At 51.6% G+C, this 18,632-nt stretch overlaps 1 protein-coding gene across 1 annotated transcript in view; it reads left to right on the top strand.

Moving 5' to 3' along the window:
• The window catches only part of cux1a (cut-like homeobox 1a), a 176,941-nt gene that overhangs the window by 150,086 nt on the left and 8,223 nt on the right, over positions 1-18,632 (top strand). Inside the window, exons 19-22 of the mRNA XM_061247663.1 lie at positions 1,529-2,019; positions 2,971-3,297; positions 4,874-5,033; positions 15,532-15,801. Coding sequence (XP_061103647.1) covers positions 1,529-2,019; positions 2,971-3,297; positions 4,874-5,033; positions 15,532-15,801 — 1,248 coding nt within the window. The remainder of the gene's footprint in view (positions 1-1,528; positions 2,020-2,970; positions 3,298-4,873; positions 5,034-15,531; positions 15,802-18,632) is intronic.

Genomic DNA, 18,632 nt, shown 5'->3' with positions numbered 1-18,632 from the left:
CCAACGTGCCGATAAAACCTGAAGAAAACTAGAAGGGTTTGTGCCGGAATTGACGGTTTCTCAGATCGCGCTCAGACAGGAGGCTTGGACTTCTCTCCCCGGGGTGGAGGTTCTTGTTAGGCACTGATAATTCAAAGCATGTAGTGAGCCAAGTGGAGTACAATTCAAAGGAAAATGGGTTTCTCTGAAGCGCTTCTTATTTTCCTTTTGTCTTAATAGCTATTGAGCTGCATTACAATAAGAAATGTGACAGTTCTGTGGTGTCGCGCTAATGTTGTCTCATCCTGCCGCGGTGATACTGGAAGCTGGCTGTTCCCGTTGTAATGTGTACTATGACAACTCCCTTTATTACAAGAAACCATACAATGCAGACGGGTTTTATTTTGGTTCTATTTCGAGGTACTTACAGTAAATTGGCTTTTGTCCATTTACTGTACATCACCTCAGTACGTGGTATTGTATTGCATTGTGGTTCATGCAACCTTGTCATCGACTTGTTTGTCTCTTGTCCAAGATTGATGTATGAGCTATTGGCTGGCGTTAAAAGAAATATCAGGATTTGGAAAGCAGCGAGAGCGTTCATAAGTTCCAGCGGACTGTTCCTTAATGTTATTTGCGCAAGTGAAAAGCGGCTGTCATGAAACGGCCAATGTTGGACAAAAAGGCTGTTGTGCTGGCATTGCCTGAATGAGGTGGGGTTACTGTATTCATGTGGCCTAGAGACAAGGAAGATGTTCGTTTGTAAGTGGACACTGTTCCGACTTGTAGGGAGTGGCCGTAATTAACTATGATTTTGCACCATGCAGATATGGTTTGGGACTTTATTTCTGACGTTAAAGCACAAAACACAGGAGTCCTAAACTGGCAAAGCACAAAGTCTGGTGTCCTTGCGTATCTGCATGTACTGGGGAAACGTGGTTATCGTGTTTCCCACTGGTACAATATTTATGTCTAATTCTTAAACCCATTACCCTACAAATACAGTACTGTAATCTTGGTGGTCATGGAAAAGGTAACTTTTCTTGGGAAATTGTTTAATTATCCCCCAGGTCATCTATCATTCCTGAACATGAGTTAGAGGTGAAAGAGTTCAGCTCAATAAGCGATAATGATGAGTTAAATGGTTCATGCAGTGGCACAGCATACCCAGGGGTTTTAGGAGAACTTGCCAAGCATTTACGGGCTCAGACCCTCCAGGCTTGATGCTGTGCTGGATTATTTCTAGACTGTAGCAAATGACAGACTGGCTGAACGGCCCCCTCTCGTCATTGCATGCTCTTACGGTCTTACGAGCATCTGGGTCAGTAAATTGACAACCCCCGTGTCAGATGCGTGAGAATTCATAATGCATCTGTTGCTAACGAAAGTCAACAATCATACGAAAGAATGTTATGTCTGATTATTGTCTGAAAATGGTGAGTGTACTGGGAGTCTTGGGTGACTCAAATGAAGGATTTGGCTGGGTCTACAGCACCCCCAGGTTTTTATCCAGGGTCTGAGGTGCTGGCATCTCTCCCCCCTCCCACAGCCGAGCCCTCCCAGGTCCCCGCCCCCTCCAGCGGGGGCGGTGGCGGCAGCAGTTCGGACGACACCATCCGCTCCATCCTGGAGCAGGCCCGGCGGGAGATGGAGGCCCAGCAGGCCGCCCTGGAGCCCATGCTGAAGGCCTCATCCATGTCCTCGGCCGACCTGCTCTCCCCAAAACTGCTGGGCTCTGTCCCGGCCTACTCCCCGCTGGCCCTCACCCTGAAGAAGCTCCCCATGTCCTCGTCCTCGTCCTCCGCCTCGCCCCTCCTGGACTTCCACCAGTCCGCGGTCAAGAAGGAGAGCGGCGAGTCGCCCCTGCTCGAGGGCCTCACCGACGGGGGCCACAAGCAGGGCCGAAACGCGGACGGGGGGTCCCGTGCCGGGGGCTCCTGGAGGGACCAGTGGTGGAGCACCATGCACTCGCACCAGGACCGACGCCCCATCCCCACACCGATGGCAGAGGAGAGCCGCAGCCAGGAGGACTCCAAGGAGGTAAGGATCTCCCTGTCCTTCTCCTTCTCCCCCCACCTCTAGGGCCCTGGTGCCCTGTCAGGGTGTTAGGATCCCAGTGATGGGCCTTTAGGGTACAGTTGGGGTGGCTTGGGTTGATATAGGGGGGTTGTTTGGGTGGGGCATTGGGATGGATGAGGGGTGGCTTGGCTTGATATGAACGGGGTTGTTTGGTTGTTATTTCATGGAAATCTCATCTTGGGAGAGCTGCACCCAAGAGTTTAATCACCATATCATATGGGTTCCTGCATGTCAGTGTTATTTATTTTTATTTTCCTGTGAGTCGTATTTTCCTGTGGGTCAATATTTCTGTTTAAAGTACTGAGATTTGAATTTCTGTACAGGAGTTTGGGTCACTGTTCATCATGCAGTGAGCACACTGAAATCACTTTTTGGCTCTCTCTCAGATCCATAACTCAAAATGATGAATGTTTCGCTCACTTAATATTAAGTTAACATAATATTAAGTTTGGTATAGCGAGTGTATTTAATAGTGAAAGTTTGAGAAGAAGATGTGAAGGTAATTCTGTGGACGTTGTAAAACTCAAGAACTTCCTCACCTCTGAATGAGAAAAGGGTTTTTTGACGTGCAGAAACCGTTCTGGTTTCTCCGGCCACCAGATCGAATTTCAGGACTGATGACGCTCCCGTTGAGTGAGGTCGGACAACGGCAGTGGATACGGTCTGCGCGGCGTCTGAATCAGATATCTCGCATACCTGAGCTATCGGTGCACAGAGCCAACAATCGCCGTCGGCAGGGCAACGACGACCATCGCGCCTTTGCCTCCCCTCCTCTCCCGCCACACCCGGTTCGGGGTCGTGTTGGGTTACGCCCTCCCCCCCCCCACGTGGGAGCTCGCTCGCCCCGCTCCCAGCTTATGGCGGGCCGGTGGGCCGGCCCTGACTGACTGTGCCTCTCTGTGTCTCTGCTAGAAGCCCGTGCGGCTGCCCGGCCCTTCGTCCTCCTCATCCTCGCTGGACTACTGGAAGGACTGGCCCAGTGCCGAGTCGCCCTGCTCTCAGGGCTCGGAGCTGAGCCTCCCCGGCCCGCCCGGCGGCGAGACCCCCCAGAGCAGCCCCCTGCCCTCCTCGCCCGCCCTGCTGCCCCTGGGCAAGCCCGCCAAGGTGGCCGTGGCCCCCCTCACGCCCGAGCAGTACGAGGTCTACATGTACCAGGAGGTGGACACCATCGAGCTCACCCAGCAGGTCAAGGACAAGCTGGCCAAGAACGGCATCTGCCAGCGCATCTTCGGAGAAAAGGTCTGCAGCTTCACAGAAACCCCCCCCCCCCCCAAACCCCCCAAACCCCAATACCCCCCAACTTCCACCCACACCTCACAGTTCCAGGCTCCTCCCTCATCCCTTCTCCGTCCCTTCCCCCCCCCAAAAAACCAAGCTCAGGCTCAACTCTCGAGTAGGTGGCACTACAGCGTAAAGTTTAAGGGGGGTTTTTTTTCCGGCTTGACCATCTTCTTGGTACTTTTTTCTGAGCAGTTCCACCTTGGGTCTCAGTCGTTTTTTTGGAGAGACGCCAAAACAGTTTGAACCCTTTTAGCCCTTCTCATATGTGGTACCTTTCTTCTGCTGGTTTCTTGCCAAGATGAACACCTCGGCCCCATCTGCACCGGGCTGCTGGAGGACTGGGTGCCCTTCTCTGCCGCCCATGCCCCGAATGTCCCTCGCCCTCATTAGCCCTCCATCCACGGCCCCGATAACATCAGATTGGCGGGCCTGCGTCGGCCCCACCTCTGGTTTTACAAGCTTTGTATTGTCAGCTCGAATCTTTCATGTCCACCAAATAAGACCAGTCTTCTGTCAGCACGCTGCTCGTTAATTTCATCATGCCTTACATAGCATCGGGAGGCGGAGTACCATTTCAGCAACAAACAACCTCTTTTATAAAAATTCTGCGAGCGCCAAAGCGAAATCGTTTTTGTAAAGATTTGCCAGCCGCGTAAACGCGTTAGGCGGGGGAGAAAAGAGCACGGTATTCGTTTTTGGGGAGAATCGAGTCTGAAATTATGTACAAACTGGCCTTTATTCTATTGGTAAATGATCTAATTGGTCAATCTTTTATTTATACCCCCCTGGAGATTGCTATGAGAGAGAGCTCTGCTCTCTTTACCCATATTTGAAAGAACTGCCAGGCTTTCTTTGGCTTGACTGTATGAAATTTCAAATCTCAGTGGCTTTAAAGCAGTTGTGTGTGTGTGCATGTGTGTGAGAGATTTTACTGTGTGGGAGAGAGAATCTGTGCCTAATTTGCATGTTATTTGGAACCTTGAACTGTAGGTGTTCCATGAATGTTGCCGCAATGTTTATTTTCATTTTGTGAGGGAATGACCCTGTTTATGCATGGGGCTGTTTCTACTGCAAACCAGCCGGTCATCTACTGCAAACCAGCCGGTCAGATCTTGATATCATGCGATAGGCATTCTAGGGATGTCCCTTCCTGTGTGCTGGTCAGATTTTTAGAGTGTGTTTTGTGCAAGCTTTACATTTGACAAACAAGTCTTCTTGAAAGTGGGTGGGATTATTACCTCTGAACCGCACTGCTGTCACTATTCTCATGTTGAGGGCGTGAGCCCGTTACAATAGGCTAGTTATCTGTGTGAACCCTCCCCGGTCACCTCTGTGAATTACCTGCCTGGTTCTGTGTTAATGACCCTCATGGTTCAGTGAGAATGACCAGAGTTGTTCCGTGTGGATGACCTGCCTGGTTCAGTGAGCATGACCAGGGTGGTTCAGTGAGAACGACCAGGGTGGTTCAGTGAGAACGACCAGGGTGGCTCCGTGTTGCTGACCGGCCTGGTTCTGTGTGCATTGTGTGTTGCAGGTGCTGGGCCTGTCTCAGGGCAGCGTGAGCGACATGCTGTCCCGGCCCAAGCCCTGGAGCAAGCTGACCCAGAAGGGCCGGGAGCCCTTCATCCGCATGCAGCTGTGGCTGAACGGAGAGCTGGGGCAGAGCGTGCTGCCACTGCAGGGCCAGCCGCAAGGTACGCCACGCCCGCCCCCACGCCCGCCCCCACCATGCTGACGCCACGCCCGCCCCCACGCCACACCTCCACCATGCTGACCTCAAACACTGAACACCTCGTCTATAAGCACCTCAACCATGCTCAGCTCCAACATCCCTCTCAAACCACACCACAACCATGCTGACCTCAAACACTGAACACCTCGTCTATAAGCACCTCAACCATGCTCAGCTCCAACATCCCTCTCAAACCACACCACAACCATGCCGACCTCAAACACTGAACACCTCGTCTATAAGCACCTCAACCATGCTCAGCTCCAACATCCCTCTCAAACCACACCACAACCATGCCGACCTCAAACACTGAACACCTCGTCTATAAGCACCTCAACCATGCTCAGCTCCAACATCCCTCTCAAACCACACCACAACCATGCCGACCTCAAACACTGAACACCTCGTCTATAAGCACCTCAACCATGCTCAGCTCCAACATCCCTCTCAAACCACACCACAACCATGCCGACCTCAAACACTGAACACCTCGTCTATAAGCACCTCAACCATGCTCAGCTTCCACCAACATCCCTCTCAAACCACACCACAACCATGCCAACCTCAACCACTGAACACCTCGTCTGCAGAAACCTCAGCTGGGCTGAACTACCGCCAACATCCCTCTCAGACTACACCTCAACCATTCCTCTAATACCAACATGCCTCTCAAACAACACCTCTACCATAGCAGGCACACTTCAACTGAACTACATCTAACCCAGTCTTCACCTCAACCGTTCTGCACTGCTGGCAGCTGTATATCCAATATAATCCACAGCCACAGACATGTCCCTGTACCTCAGTGTTCTTTTGTTGAAAAGGTGACTTTGTGACTAAGTGGCACATGCGGGTATGATTAGTACTGTCAATGGCGCCAGGTGCCAACAGTCCTACCTGGGGTTGGTCTGATAAGGCCAGTCTGTTGCACTCTGTGGAGCTGAAAGTCTGTTGCCAAGGTTGGAGCTAAAAGCCCACTGCGCATGAGGGCCGTAACTTGAATGTCTGATCCCAGATAAACTAAAGGTCTCTCGCCACAAAAACTCATAGCAAGGAATGCGAGACTGATGAGGCTAAACTCTCGGTAATCTTTGCGAACAGACTTGTGTGAAACTGCATTCGGCTGGTGTTTGCTGCAGGTGCCAGGTGTTCCAGCTTACCCCAGGAGAGAAGGCGATTGGCTGCGAGCCTTCCTCCTGCCGTCTCAGACCGCTTGCATTATCACCGGCTCCCCGGGGGGCTGCAGTCTGCCCGTGTTCCTCCCTCCTCCTCCTCCGCCTCCTCCGCCTCCTCACCTCATTTCTCATTGTTCTGATTACTGTATAAAAGAATGTCCTGGGCTTGAACTTGGGCGGGAAAAACCAGGATGGATTTCAGAACTGTTGACTCTGGGGTGGGGCGGGAGGGCTCTGTAGATTAGGGCAGCTCTGAACCAGATTTTGGCAAGCTCGGTCCCTCCTCCTCCTCTGTATCTCGCTGTGCTATCCTGTGGATAGGACCCGCTGCTGGCTGCCTCTAGCCTGGATGCTAATTATCGCGCCGTGCTAAGAGCTCAACGGGCCAACCAGGGCTGAGCGGGCGAAGCCTGGCCGGCGTTCCCACGGCAACACTCCGCTGGGCAAGAGATGTGAAAAGGGGACTGTTGGGTGTTTGGGGACAGAGAGCGTTTCCAGGGCAACGTGTCAGTCATGTTCAGTTTGTCGGTCGTTTTGGCGAGAGCGCAACTCGCCCAGAACTCTTGGTCTTCGCAGGTCGTTTTCGAACCCAAACAGAGCCCAGATGCAGGCCCCATGTGCCTGACCCGGCCCGGGCCCTGGGTGGCAGGATTTTAATTACTTGGCGCCTAATCAAAGCGGCGCTGTTGGATCCGTCTGCAGGCCCCCGCCCGGGCGATTCAGCTCGGTGTCTTAACGCCGGGCGCGGGTTCCCCAAACACAGGGGGCTCCCAAGGTGCGAGACCCACCACGCTCAAAAAGCAAATTGATTCTCGTCCAGAAAATAAACAGCAGGTGCGCCAGGGATTTATGCAGCGAAAATCAGCAGTGACTCAAGTCACACAGACATTTTGCAAGGCACCTTCTGTGCCCCTGCCGGATGGATAAACCAAGCTTCTGAGTAACATTGCTTTGAACGTGAAACACACACAGACTCTTAAGGACGTGACCCTTTCAATGCTTTTATTTTAACTTAAACCGAATGCAAGTATTGCTTTTGTGCATTTTTAAACTAGGACTTTATTTGAACAGATATTCAAACCAGAATAACAGCACTTTTTCTCCTCTTCAAATGAGTTCAAATGTCGGAAGAAAATAAGTATTCTAACCATATATTGCTCTTAAAAATCCTGATTTTTTTTGGATTGTTGTCCCCGAAGGGAACCCCTCAGAAAACCAAGTAAATGTGGTCGCTGTGTACTGCAGACTGAAGAGACAGCCATGGAGTGTTCACCGCTCTGAATCACTGTTCTTTCCCTGAGACTCAAAAGCATTTAGGAGTATGAGCTTTGCACAAGCATTATAAAAGACTCTGAAACCGTAAGTAGGGTTTTCAAGGTTTAGCATTAGCAATGATAATGGATCCGACGGGATACGGTGGAATTCTACTATCCCACCCCCCCATCACACCCCCCCTGAATTGTGAAATTAAATCGGTTGGTCTAACATACTGCATTATGGGCCTTATTTGTCTGGTAAGGTCTGTACACCTTGGAACCAGATTTTGTGTACCATGCAGATCATCTCAATTGCTCACACTGAAACTTGACCCATTGCCTGCAAAGACCCCGTAATGTCTCCTTCCACACAACACTCAGGTCACAGCTGTGCTTTCAGGTCTCCATATTACAGATTTATATCTCTATTCCAGTATTAGTATCAAAGGCACTGATAATTAAATGCAGACTGGTTTAAGAGTGCGTGTGGGTATGGTCTCTGAGTAATGGTAGCATAGTGTAATGTTGTAGACTTGTATGGAAGATCTTATGAAGGAGTCTGGAGTGGAAATAGGCTCTGTGTTGGAGTTGGGGGTTCATACGCGCAGCAGTCTGTAGTGGGAAATAGGCTCTCTGGTGGAGTTGGGGGTTCATACGCGCAGCAGTCTTTAGTGGGGAAATAGGCTCTCTGGTGGAGTTGGGGGTTCATACACGCAGCTGTCTGTAGTGGGAAGTAGGCTCTGTGGTGGAGTTGGGGGTCTATACGCGCAGCACTCTGGAGTGGGAAATAGGCTCTGTGGTGGAGTTGGGGGTCTATACACGCAGCAGTCTGGAGTGGGAAATAGGCTCTGTGGTGGAGTTGGGGGTCTATACACACAGCAGTCTGGAGTGGGAAATAGGCTCTGTGGTGGAGTTGGGGGTCTATACACACAGCAGTCTGGAGTGGGAAATAGGCTCTGTGGTGGAGTTGGGGGTCTATACACGCAGCAGTCTGGAGTGGGAAATAGGCTCTGTGGTGGAGTTGGGGGTCTATACACACAGCAGTCTGGAGTGGGAAATAGGCTCTGTGGTGGAGTTGGGGGTCTATACACACAGCAGTCTGGAGTGGGAAATAGGCTCTGTGGTGGAGTTGGGGGTCTATACGCGCAGCAGTCTGGAGTGGGAAATGGGCTCTGTGGTGGAGTTGGGGGTCTATACGCGCAGCAGTCTGGAGTGGGAAATAGGCTCTGTGGTGGAGTTGGGGGTCTATACACACAGCAGTCTGGAGTGGGAAATAGGCTCTGTGGTGGAGTTGGTGGGGGGGGGGGGGGGCATACGGAACTGGGCCTCCCCCCAGGGCCTCCCGGAGCTGTTGTAATCAATTACCCCATCAGAACGCTGATGTATGATAATTACCACCCCCCCAAGACAGCGACGCGTTCAGCCGCATCACTCCTCGCTCACGCTCCGGCGGCTGATTAATATGCAAATAATCAGCCGATCACATGATGAATGGGAGCGTGGGGGGTGGGGGAGGGGGGGGGGGATTCTACGGGCGCGGCAAAGCACCAGCATGATGAATCGCATTTACTGCCTGTCCTACATTAAGCGCCCTTTCTCAATCATTTTTACCGCAAATTAGGCGGAGCACTATATAGATTACCGCCACGACATTAACGGGGGAGGGGGAAAAAAAGACAAAAAAAAAAAAGAAGAAAAGAGGATAGGAAATTAATGGCTTTTAAAATGGGAGCCCGTAGCTTAGGAAGAAATGTAAATGTCAGCTGGCCTCTTTGGCTTAAACCCAGGGCCGGAGGAGAGCGCGAGAGAGCGGCAGAGAGGGAGAATTTAAAAGGACATTATGCTACCGTGATGGTTTTAATGTGCCACTTGTTAGAGGACCCGGCCGGGGACAGTGGTCGGGCGGTCCAGGGACGTCCCGTTTAAAAAATTAAGCGAAAGGCACTTTAGCGCGACCTCACGCCAGCGGAGCAGAATAATAAGCGGAACGCGACCCGATTGGTGGATTATCTGACGAGCCGAGGTAATGGGCGCAGTAATGCTTCTCTCTCGGAGATCTCTCTCAGGGCTGTTTTATTCATTTTTATTTGTTTATTTTATTTGTCAGGGACCGCAACACCGGTGTACCGCTTTGAGCTGCAGAGCTCGTTTTCATCCACAGTCCCTGGGTAGGAAATGCACAATACAAAGGCAATAAAATACCATCGTGTACAGTACTATACAATATGTTAACATACCAAAAGAAACTGACACAAGCAATGCAGTTCAGCACTTGCAGAGTGCCCGTAGATATGGGTCTGGGTAGGGGTTGTGCTAAATAGTGCAGCATGTGCTAACCACGTCTGCGAAGATGGTGATGTGATGTGTTATAACCGTCATTCACAAAGTCAGTTCACTTCCTGTGGTGTATTCTAAACAACAGATACGGAGCGGTTTGATAAGAGGTGAACCAAAGAGGTTTGACGATTCCGGCATACGTTATCAATAAATAAATGTCTGAAGAGCTGACGTAATGGCTTGGCTTTTGGACCCTCAGTAATGCGTCTCTCTCAGCCTGTAACCGCGCTAACGCTAAAGCGATGCACAGAAAATGTAACGCCTCATATCACAGATGAAAACTGAGAGGTGCGGGGTGGGGTTCAAATCATGTGTCATTTTAGCCCCTTATGGGCAGATGTGACCTGCATGTTACATCTCCCTTAACAGATGGGTGCGACACCAGCATTGTATTTGATCACTTGACCATTGAAATATATTGTGATTCCTCAACCTTTCTATGGGTTTTCTATAACGGTGTTTTAGTCCATAACGGGCTAAAGAGCTGACTTCTCCTGAGCTCTGCTCATAAGTTTCTCATCTCGCCCTCTGAGAGTCTCGCACGGGCCCCGCCCCCTCCCCTCCGGTGATTGGCTGAGGCGGTGAGCGGCGTCCTCAGCGACCCTCGTTAGGTAGCGACGGTTAACCGGGCTAAAAGCGGCCCTCCCTGGGGTGAGCGCACCAGCCCCTGCAGGTGCCGCGCTCTCCGCCCCCGCATCTGTCAGAGCCCATCCCCTCCCCGGGAACGCCAGTTCGCCCTTCCGGAGTCGGCGGTGCCTCTCGCGTGAGGTACGAGTCTCTAATTCGGGACGCCGCGGCGAGTCCCGAGAAGGCTGGCCCGTGCGTTCTGCGGGCCGGCGGCCGGGACGGGCTCACCGCACGTCCCCGGCGGCGCGGCACAGTTAGGGGCTCGGGGGACGGCAGCCTGCCGTGCGGAAGGGCGCTCCGTTCTGCTGCTCAGGCACATTCCCCACGCGCTCAATATTTTAACAGCTCTGCTCATATTCTCCAGAAACATATTTCAGCAGCTCTGTTCTATCCCTCTGCTCTCTTTCTCTGCCCCCTCATTCTCTCTCCCTCTGTCCAGTGTCTCTGTCTCCCTTCATTCTCTATCCATCTGCCTACTTTTGTCTTCTACAATCTTTCCTTCTCCCCACCAGTGTCTCTCACTCCCCCAACTCGCTTTCTCTGGCTCTTACCCTCTCTCTCCCTGTATGCGTCTCTCTTTTCTTTCTCTATCCATCTCACTCGCTTTCTCTTTTACTCTGTCCTCCGCCATCGCTTCCCTTCTCTGCCAGTTTCTCTCTCCCACTCTTTCTATTCCCACTTCTCTCTCTCTATCTCCCTCTTTTCATTCTCTATCCATCTCCCTCTCTTTCTCATTTACTTGGGCTTCCATCTCTTCCTTTTTCCACCAGTAACTCCCCTCCCCTCCCTCTCCCGGCCTGTGGCTCCGCCCCTCGGGTGTCGTGGTTGGCTGCGCCGCGCGTCGCTGGCAGTGTCACCCGTCCTCCCCGGTCCTGTCCTCGTCCCCCACCCCCCCCGCCCCCCCCTCCTCACCACGCCGGCAGTTAAAATGTCACCCGCCACCGAGCGGGCCGTGCCGGAGATGCGAGCTGACTGGCTCCCTCCCAGCCGTTTCCCCCGGCGACGCGGAACGCTAACCGCTACTGACGGTTCCCCTGGCTGCTCACTTCAGCGCCGCGGCCAACCCCAGCCAGCCTCGCCGGGCCGGAGGGAGGGAGGGAGGGAGGGAGAGAGAGAGGGAGCCCACTCCGCCAAGCGCTGAACAGAACTTGAAATATTTTCTTGAAAGCCAGTTGTTATTCAAACAAGCAGGCGTCAAAAACTAAACCGACATCTCTCTCGTGTGCACTGCTAGAATGACACCAGAGTTTCTGTGTGTGTGTCTGCTTAATCCTATAAGACACTCATTGCAAATACCCAAAGTGAAGAAAGATGTTGTACGGTGTAATATAAGCGTCGCACTCCATTTTGTAGGCAGTACTCCACACAGCCAGCAGTGCTTTCGAGATTCTCTCCACGCTCTTTTGTCGGTGCTGTGTCGTGCCTGAAAAATATTCTTCTCGTTACATGGCAGTGAAAGTGAGGCAGGGCTGTTGATCAGTGTGAGGAGACTGAACTCGGGGGGCAGGGTTCGTCAGACAGCTTGGTGAATGCGGTGCTGTGTTAATCTCACACCGTGCAGAGCAGAAAGGTTGCTGCTAATTCTTTCTGCTTTGTGAGCTCACAGCCCAGTCTCACCAGCCCCTTATTTTAGATTGCATGTTCTCTCTCTTTTAATTATGGAGTAACTTTGCTGTTCTCCCAAAAGTGGTGTGTACCATTGTGGCACATCCGTGGGAGGGCAGACCATTGTGTAGCCCTGTTCTCAAATAAGTGCAGCCCAACTGAGTTTACAAAAAAATGGAAAAGTAACTAGACTAGTATGATTATATTTATTGCTTTTAATGTAAACATGCGACATGATTTGTATGAAAGGTGCTATACAAATAAAGTTTATCATCATTATTGGGTACATGACTGGGAACTGGGAGGTTGGTGTCCCCTACTCGGTCTTATCAACTGTAAGTCGCTTTGGATAAAAGCGTCAGCTAAATAACTAATGTAATATTATTATTATTATTATTATTATTATTGGTATTGTTGTTATTACTATTACTATATTATACTGTTATTGTACACAGTTTTTGGAGATGCTGGATGCTGTGACTGAACGGTATTTGTTCTGCTGCATGGCAGAGAAAATGGAGGGCAGTTTCTCAGAGTGGAGAGACAACTGGGGTTGGGGAGGGGGGAGGGGAGGTTAGACAGCACAGGATGTTCTCTCTTAATTATGGAGTAACCTTGCTGCGCTCCCAAAATGGAATGTACCAATGCAGCCTATCAGTGGGAGGGCGGACTAAGGACCCACCTTCAAATAGATTGTCTAGCCCAGTTCACAAATAAGTGCACCCCAGCCCAACTGAGATTTAAAAATGTAATTACCTAGACTAGTGTGATTATATATTTTCATATGTAGCGCTTTGTGTTACTGGTTTATCTTCATTTCCTGAATTAAAATTAATTTTCCCCAATCCTGGTATGGAACATGCCATGCTGTCTCTTGCTGAAATTCAGTTGAACCCAAAGTGTTCCAGTTGGAACTGAAGATTCCGGCCTCACCAGGTGCAGCACTGTGGCAGTAGACATTCAGAGCAGCACTGTGGCAGTAGACATTCAGAGCAGCACTGTGGCAGTAGACATTCAGAGCAGCACTGTGGCAGTAGACATTCAGAGCAGTCCTGTGGCAGTAGACATTCAGAGCAGCACTGTGGCAGTAGGCATTTATTGCAGCACTGTGGCAGTAGACATTCAGAGCAGCACTGTGGCAGTAGACATTCAGAGCAGCACTGTGGCAGTAGACCTTCAGAGCAGCACTGTGGCAGTAGACCTTCAGAGCTGTCATAGCACCAGAACCTGCTGCAAATTATATCGGCATTGTATTCCAAATAAGGCGGTGCGATTGATTACTCCAATGAATATACAATTATTTTCCTAATTGTAACAGATTATTAGCTGTGTAAACAGCATTAGAGTTATTCTGAACCCGTTCAGTTTACTGCCTCCGTGTTTCACACTGCATATGCAACTGCTGCTAGTTATTCTTTGTCCCAGTAACAAGCAGGCAAATTTGGCGGACAATAGCGACGGCTTTTGAAAATAGGTTTGTGGGTAACGGCACAGGCTTCTGCTCTGGATGCTTTCCCATCTTCTGTTCTCTCCTCAATGTGGGCAGCTCTCCCGCTATCTGTTTTAGCAGCTGCCGGCTCATTGAGAATGAATGCGCGCGCTAGCAACGTAGCGTAGCGCCGGGCTGCCTGCAAGCTGCAGTTGCCGGATAGCGTGCCTGTAATGGGCGCGTGTGAAGTGAAAATGAATTTTGAAAAACGTTATTTATTACGTAATTCTCCGGCTCTCAGGACCTGGCTTGCGTGCAAACGTGGTCAGTGGCTTTCAGCGGTCACGAACGCTCCGGGAATAAACCCCACTAAAACGGTTACAGCTTACGGTTAAACGGCCACTATCCAACATCAAAGCGTGGAGCGTGATTCTTTTGAGAGCTGCGTGTTGTCAGGCTACGAGGCCGCAGCTGAGAGCGCAGATACGGGAATTCCGCAAATTCGGCCGGTCACGGTCCGTAAACAACCGTTTTGAACTGGCAAGTTGGAAAAGGTTCCTTGTTCTGAAATGGCGGCTGTATTCGGGTTCATCCTGATGTTATTGGTAGCTGGCCAGGCTGCCACCCCAGGCCTTCCTCTCCCTGGTTTCTGTGTGATTGCACTCTTATTTCTGCTGATTCACACGCAGCCCGGACTCCCAGGGCCTCCCTGACTGGAGCGCGGCTTGAAGGGGGAGTTCATCGGGCGTGCGTTGGGGCATCACATCGCTATTGGGTGGGAGGAGTGGGTGAAAATGACAGATTCACTGAACGGGGCGGTGATTCGGATCATTCCTGCAGCTGTCCCTTGAAAAAGTCGGGGAGGGGGGGGATATCACGGGAGACCTGCTTTGGAGTTCTGAGATAGCGCAGCGCCCGTTATTGCGTTTGGGTATCAGACGGAAGGTACTGGAAAGGAGCCTCAGCTGGAGTTGTTATTCGCTGCTGTAGCGGACCGGGCCACGTTTGAAGCAAAATGGCCGCTCGGGAGACTGCCGCGGTCAGTGTGAGCACCAGCCCTCGCCACGGAGACCAGACTGTCACGGCACGTCCGCGGGCCGGGTTTAACGGGGGCGGGCGGAGTGTTCGTCACTGTCAGGGCCTGCTCCGGGGGTCTGTACCCCCCTCTCAGCAGTGCCCGCTGCAGGAGTGTTTATCTCCGCGCGTTAGGTGGGAGTGCCATTACATGACAGCGGCGGTGTTTGAATAGTAAACACGGCCGGGTGCGTGTCTGCCCTATCCATCACCCGCTCCCCCCCGCCCCCCCTCTCTCCCGCATCGCTTTGATCGGCTCGCTGTTCCGGGGCCTTCCGCTCTCGTGGGCTGCTTAACACCGTCATCACATCACCGCTGGACGACTCACCTGTGCGCAGACTATTGTTACCTCTTTGTTTTTGTTTTTTTACCAGGGGTGTGACTTCCTGATCCAGCGAATTGGTTCTCACACCCTTCAAAGCAGGGATACTCAATCTTACCTTGAAAGGGGCCGGTGTGTGTACAGGCTTTTGTTCCAAGCAGTTACACACCCAAATCTACTAATCAAGGTCCTTCACAAAGACTGGGGATCTGTAACTGCTTGGTTGGAACAAAAGCCTGCCCCCAAGCCTGCCCTCCCTTTCTGGGTAAGATTGAGTATCCCTGCTTTAAGGTGTGAGATCACAGATGTATGATTAGAATCCTCTCAGCTGAACATTCTAATGTGGATGTAATAATCACTACAGAATTCTGGAACACTGACTTAATCTAATTTGGAACGCGTTTCTCAAAATTCTATTTCAACTTGGCACTGTTCCCATGCACTTGCTGTAATAGCTGCCACTGCCATGTTACTGGAAGGTTGGCTGGACATCCGCCGTGCTGAACAGATTTATGTGGAATTGGAGTGGAGGAATGGGGATGTTTAGGGGGCGTTTAGGCTGCAGCGCACTGCTCTGGTCATCCCGCCGTAGGCCCGTTTTGACCCCGGTTTCGCCTCGTTTCGTGTGCCCACAGAGAACACCCCCAAGACCTCGGCCAGCTGCAGCCCGGCGCCCGAATCGCCCCTGAGCTCGGCGGAGGAGTCGGTGAAGAGCCTGGGGGAGTCGGGGTCCCAGCCCCCCGCCCCGGAGCCCAGCGAGCCCTCAGAGTCACAGCCCAGCACCCCCCTGCCCGTCCCGGGACACTCCGGCCTCAGCATTCAGGAGATGGTGGCCATGTCCCCGGAACTGGACACCTACGTCATCACCAAGAAGGTCAAGGAGGTGCTGACCGACAACAACCTCGGTGAGTGTGGGATTGACCGCTATTAAATCCTTAAATCTCCCCCCCACTGACCTGTGCTCTCTTAATCAACCCCCCCCACACCCTGCCAGGACCCCTCTATAATGTTGCTGGTAGGTATAATATGGTAACATTTGGTGTTGAGATACAGCAATAATCACTGGTGCTGTTAATAAAATTACTCTTATTATAAGCATACCAGAAGACAAAGTTTAATACCATCATCACTTCGCTAATTAAAAATAATGAGAGTAATCCAGCTCCCCATCTTCCCTACCAGGTGAAAGTACCCATTTAATGTCCAGTGCTTTACAGGTTCTTTTGCGACTCGATAAACCAGCGCTGCTCAACTCCAGGTCTTGCTGGCCGCAGTGTCTTCAGATACTCGCTCCAACCATACCACTACAGCACCAGATTTCACTAATGAGCATACTTTCTCAAGCGAAGAGGTAAAGTACGGTGAAATCTGGTGGCGTAGCGCATGATTGGAGCAGACATGGCAGTGGTTGTGAATGGCCCCTGTATCCTGAAGCAGGATTACTTGAGTTGGCTGGATAACTGCTCTGAGTAAAACCCGGAATCCTCCCAAAGTTTCCCCGCTAGCTCAGTAACCCTGCTTTGTGATGCAGGCCCTCGGAGTGGAGTGGCGGGGCTGTAAGGCGTTAAGCTTGCAGGCAGCGTTTTGCCCTGCAGGGGGCAGTGCGGTCCCTGTCCCCGTGCAGAGAGAGGGCTGTTGGTCATAGCTGGGTGAACTGGAGTAGCCCGGAGTGGCGCACCGTGAGAGACAGGGGCGGGTGTGTCCATGGCGACGGGGGGCGGGCGTGTCCATGGCGACGGGGCGGCAGTGATTAATGGGGCTCTGAGCGCGAGGTGCAGAGATGGCGGGCGGGCCTGTTCTGCCGTAACGGCCAGTGCACTCCTGTAACCCCCCCCCAGCATTTCACATTACAGCAGCCCAACCATACTCTCTTCCTCCTCCTCCTCCTCCTCCTCCTCCTCCTCCTCCTCCCGTGTTCCAGCCAACCGAGCCGCCTCCGCTCTGTCAGAGACTCGCTGTGATGCGTCTTCCTCACACCCTCTTTCTCCCCCTCCTCTTCCTCCTCCCGTGGCCCAGACCGGCCCGTCCCGTCGGGCGTCGCTGTTACAGACGGCGGGGAGCCGTCACTACGCCACCGGCCCCCCCATCCATCCTGCCCCTGCCCCTGCCCCCCCCCCCCCCCCATCCATCCTGCCCCTGCCCCTTCCCCCCCCATCCATCCTGCCCCTGCCCCCCTCCCCTGAAAGATGGATGTTGTCATTTAAGCGCTTTAACCGCGCTCCGCGGCCGCGACTTTCACGCGGAACGGAACCGCGGCGGCCTCCTCGCTCGCCCACGGCGCCTCCGCCCGCGTTTCAGAGACGAGCTCGGCCTCCATTTATCACCCCCTCCCCCGCCCCGGGGCCGGCCCCGCTGATCTCAGTGGCTCTCCGGCAGATTGGAACAGCTGCACTTCTTCAGCATTGTTCCAAACGCAGCGCGCAGAAATGTTATTTAAACGTTGCAGAAACGTGGTATTGATACGCGTATTTAGGCGCTAACCTTGAGCCAACCCGCACTGAGTACCCTGGACAGCCATTTCCAAACTGTGTGTGCAGCTCTCAGGGGTAACGGTGTGGATAAAGGAGAAAATGGCGTCGCTCAGCGTGTGTGTGCGCGTGTGTGTGTGTGTGTGTGTGTCCAGTGTGCGGTCTGTGCTTTAAAGCATTTAATAAAAATTTGACTAGCGGTTTGCAGCGTTGGAAACGACCGGGGTATCGTGTGCTTGTGGCTTCAGTATATGCTAAAGCCTTTTAAAGACGTGCGTCCTGCAGCTTATCTTTTAATCACCTAAATAAGATTAGCCTTGCAGTGCCTTTGCAGATCAACACCTGGAGACATTGCTGTGTGTGAGCCTTCCACAGCTTATCATTTGACAAACAGTAATGTACTACTTTTACTTTCATTTGCTTCCAACCATTAACCCGTCAACATCAACTTCACACATTTTTGCTCAGGCCAAGAATATTATTAATTTACTCTTTAAATATTGTATTAAGTACTTGAAATGTAGATGTTTCAGTTCTTTTGAACTTTAGTAATTAAAAAAATGGGGGATTTTCCTGTTTTCCCCTTCGTACATTCCACCAAAAGAGGCCCACTGTTCAAGACCCACAGTTTGTCATGTCCAAGAACCTGCCTTATTTTGTTCTCCGTGTTAGCCTGATTTGAACTGTTGTAGCTAGCGTTTAGCACGAACACCACCGGCAGCCAGAGCAGAGTTTTAAAGCTAAGCGCTGGACTGATTTGTGGTGTTGGCAGGGTTTTATACGAGAGCGTAAACGCGTTTGCGTTGGAGGTGTGAAACCTGCGCAGGGTCGATTCGCAGCGGCGGAGTGATAAATTGAGGCCACCCTCGTCTCTGAAAGGCCAGAATCGCAGGAATTCAGCAGACAGTCCAAACACCACGCGCTCTGCAGAGCTCTACATGGCTCCTGTTTTCGTTTCCTCCTGAAAATGTATGCGCACTAACTGGGAAAATAATTTAGTAACACATCTACTAATTATGATGCATTAACAAGCTCTAATTATGATGCAAAACCGCACTAAATCCGTATTCAATTTTAAGTTTCACCAGCTATTCAGAACTATGTGATTGGTTGTGCTGTTTTTGGCCGTGTTTCTGAGGGGGTTTTAACTGAAATCAGATCAGCTGAACTAACCGTTATCACCCTGTTCCTCAAATAACAGGATTACCAGAATTACCCTCACTTTACCTGGGAATTTGGTGTGAAAACAGTAACACTAATTATTTAGT

The sequence above is a fragment of the Conger conger genome, chromosome 7 (assembly GCF_963514075.1).
Source record: "Conger conger chromosome 7, fConCon1.1, whole genome shotgun sequence".
Taxonomy (NCBI): Eukaryota; Metazoa; Chordata; class Actinopteri; order Anguilliformes; family Congridae; genus Conger; species Conger conger.
The sequence above is the reverse complement of the archived record's forward strand: the minus strand, read 5'-3'. Positions and strand labels throughout refer to the sequence as shown.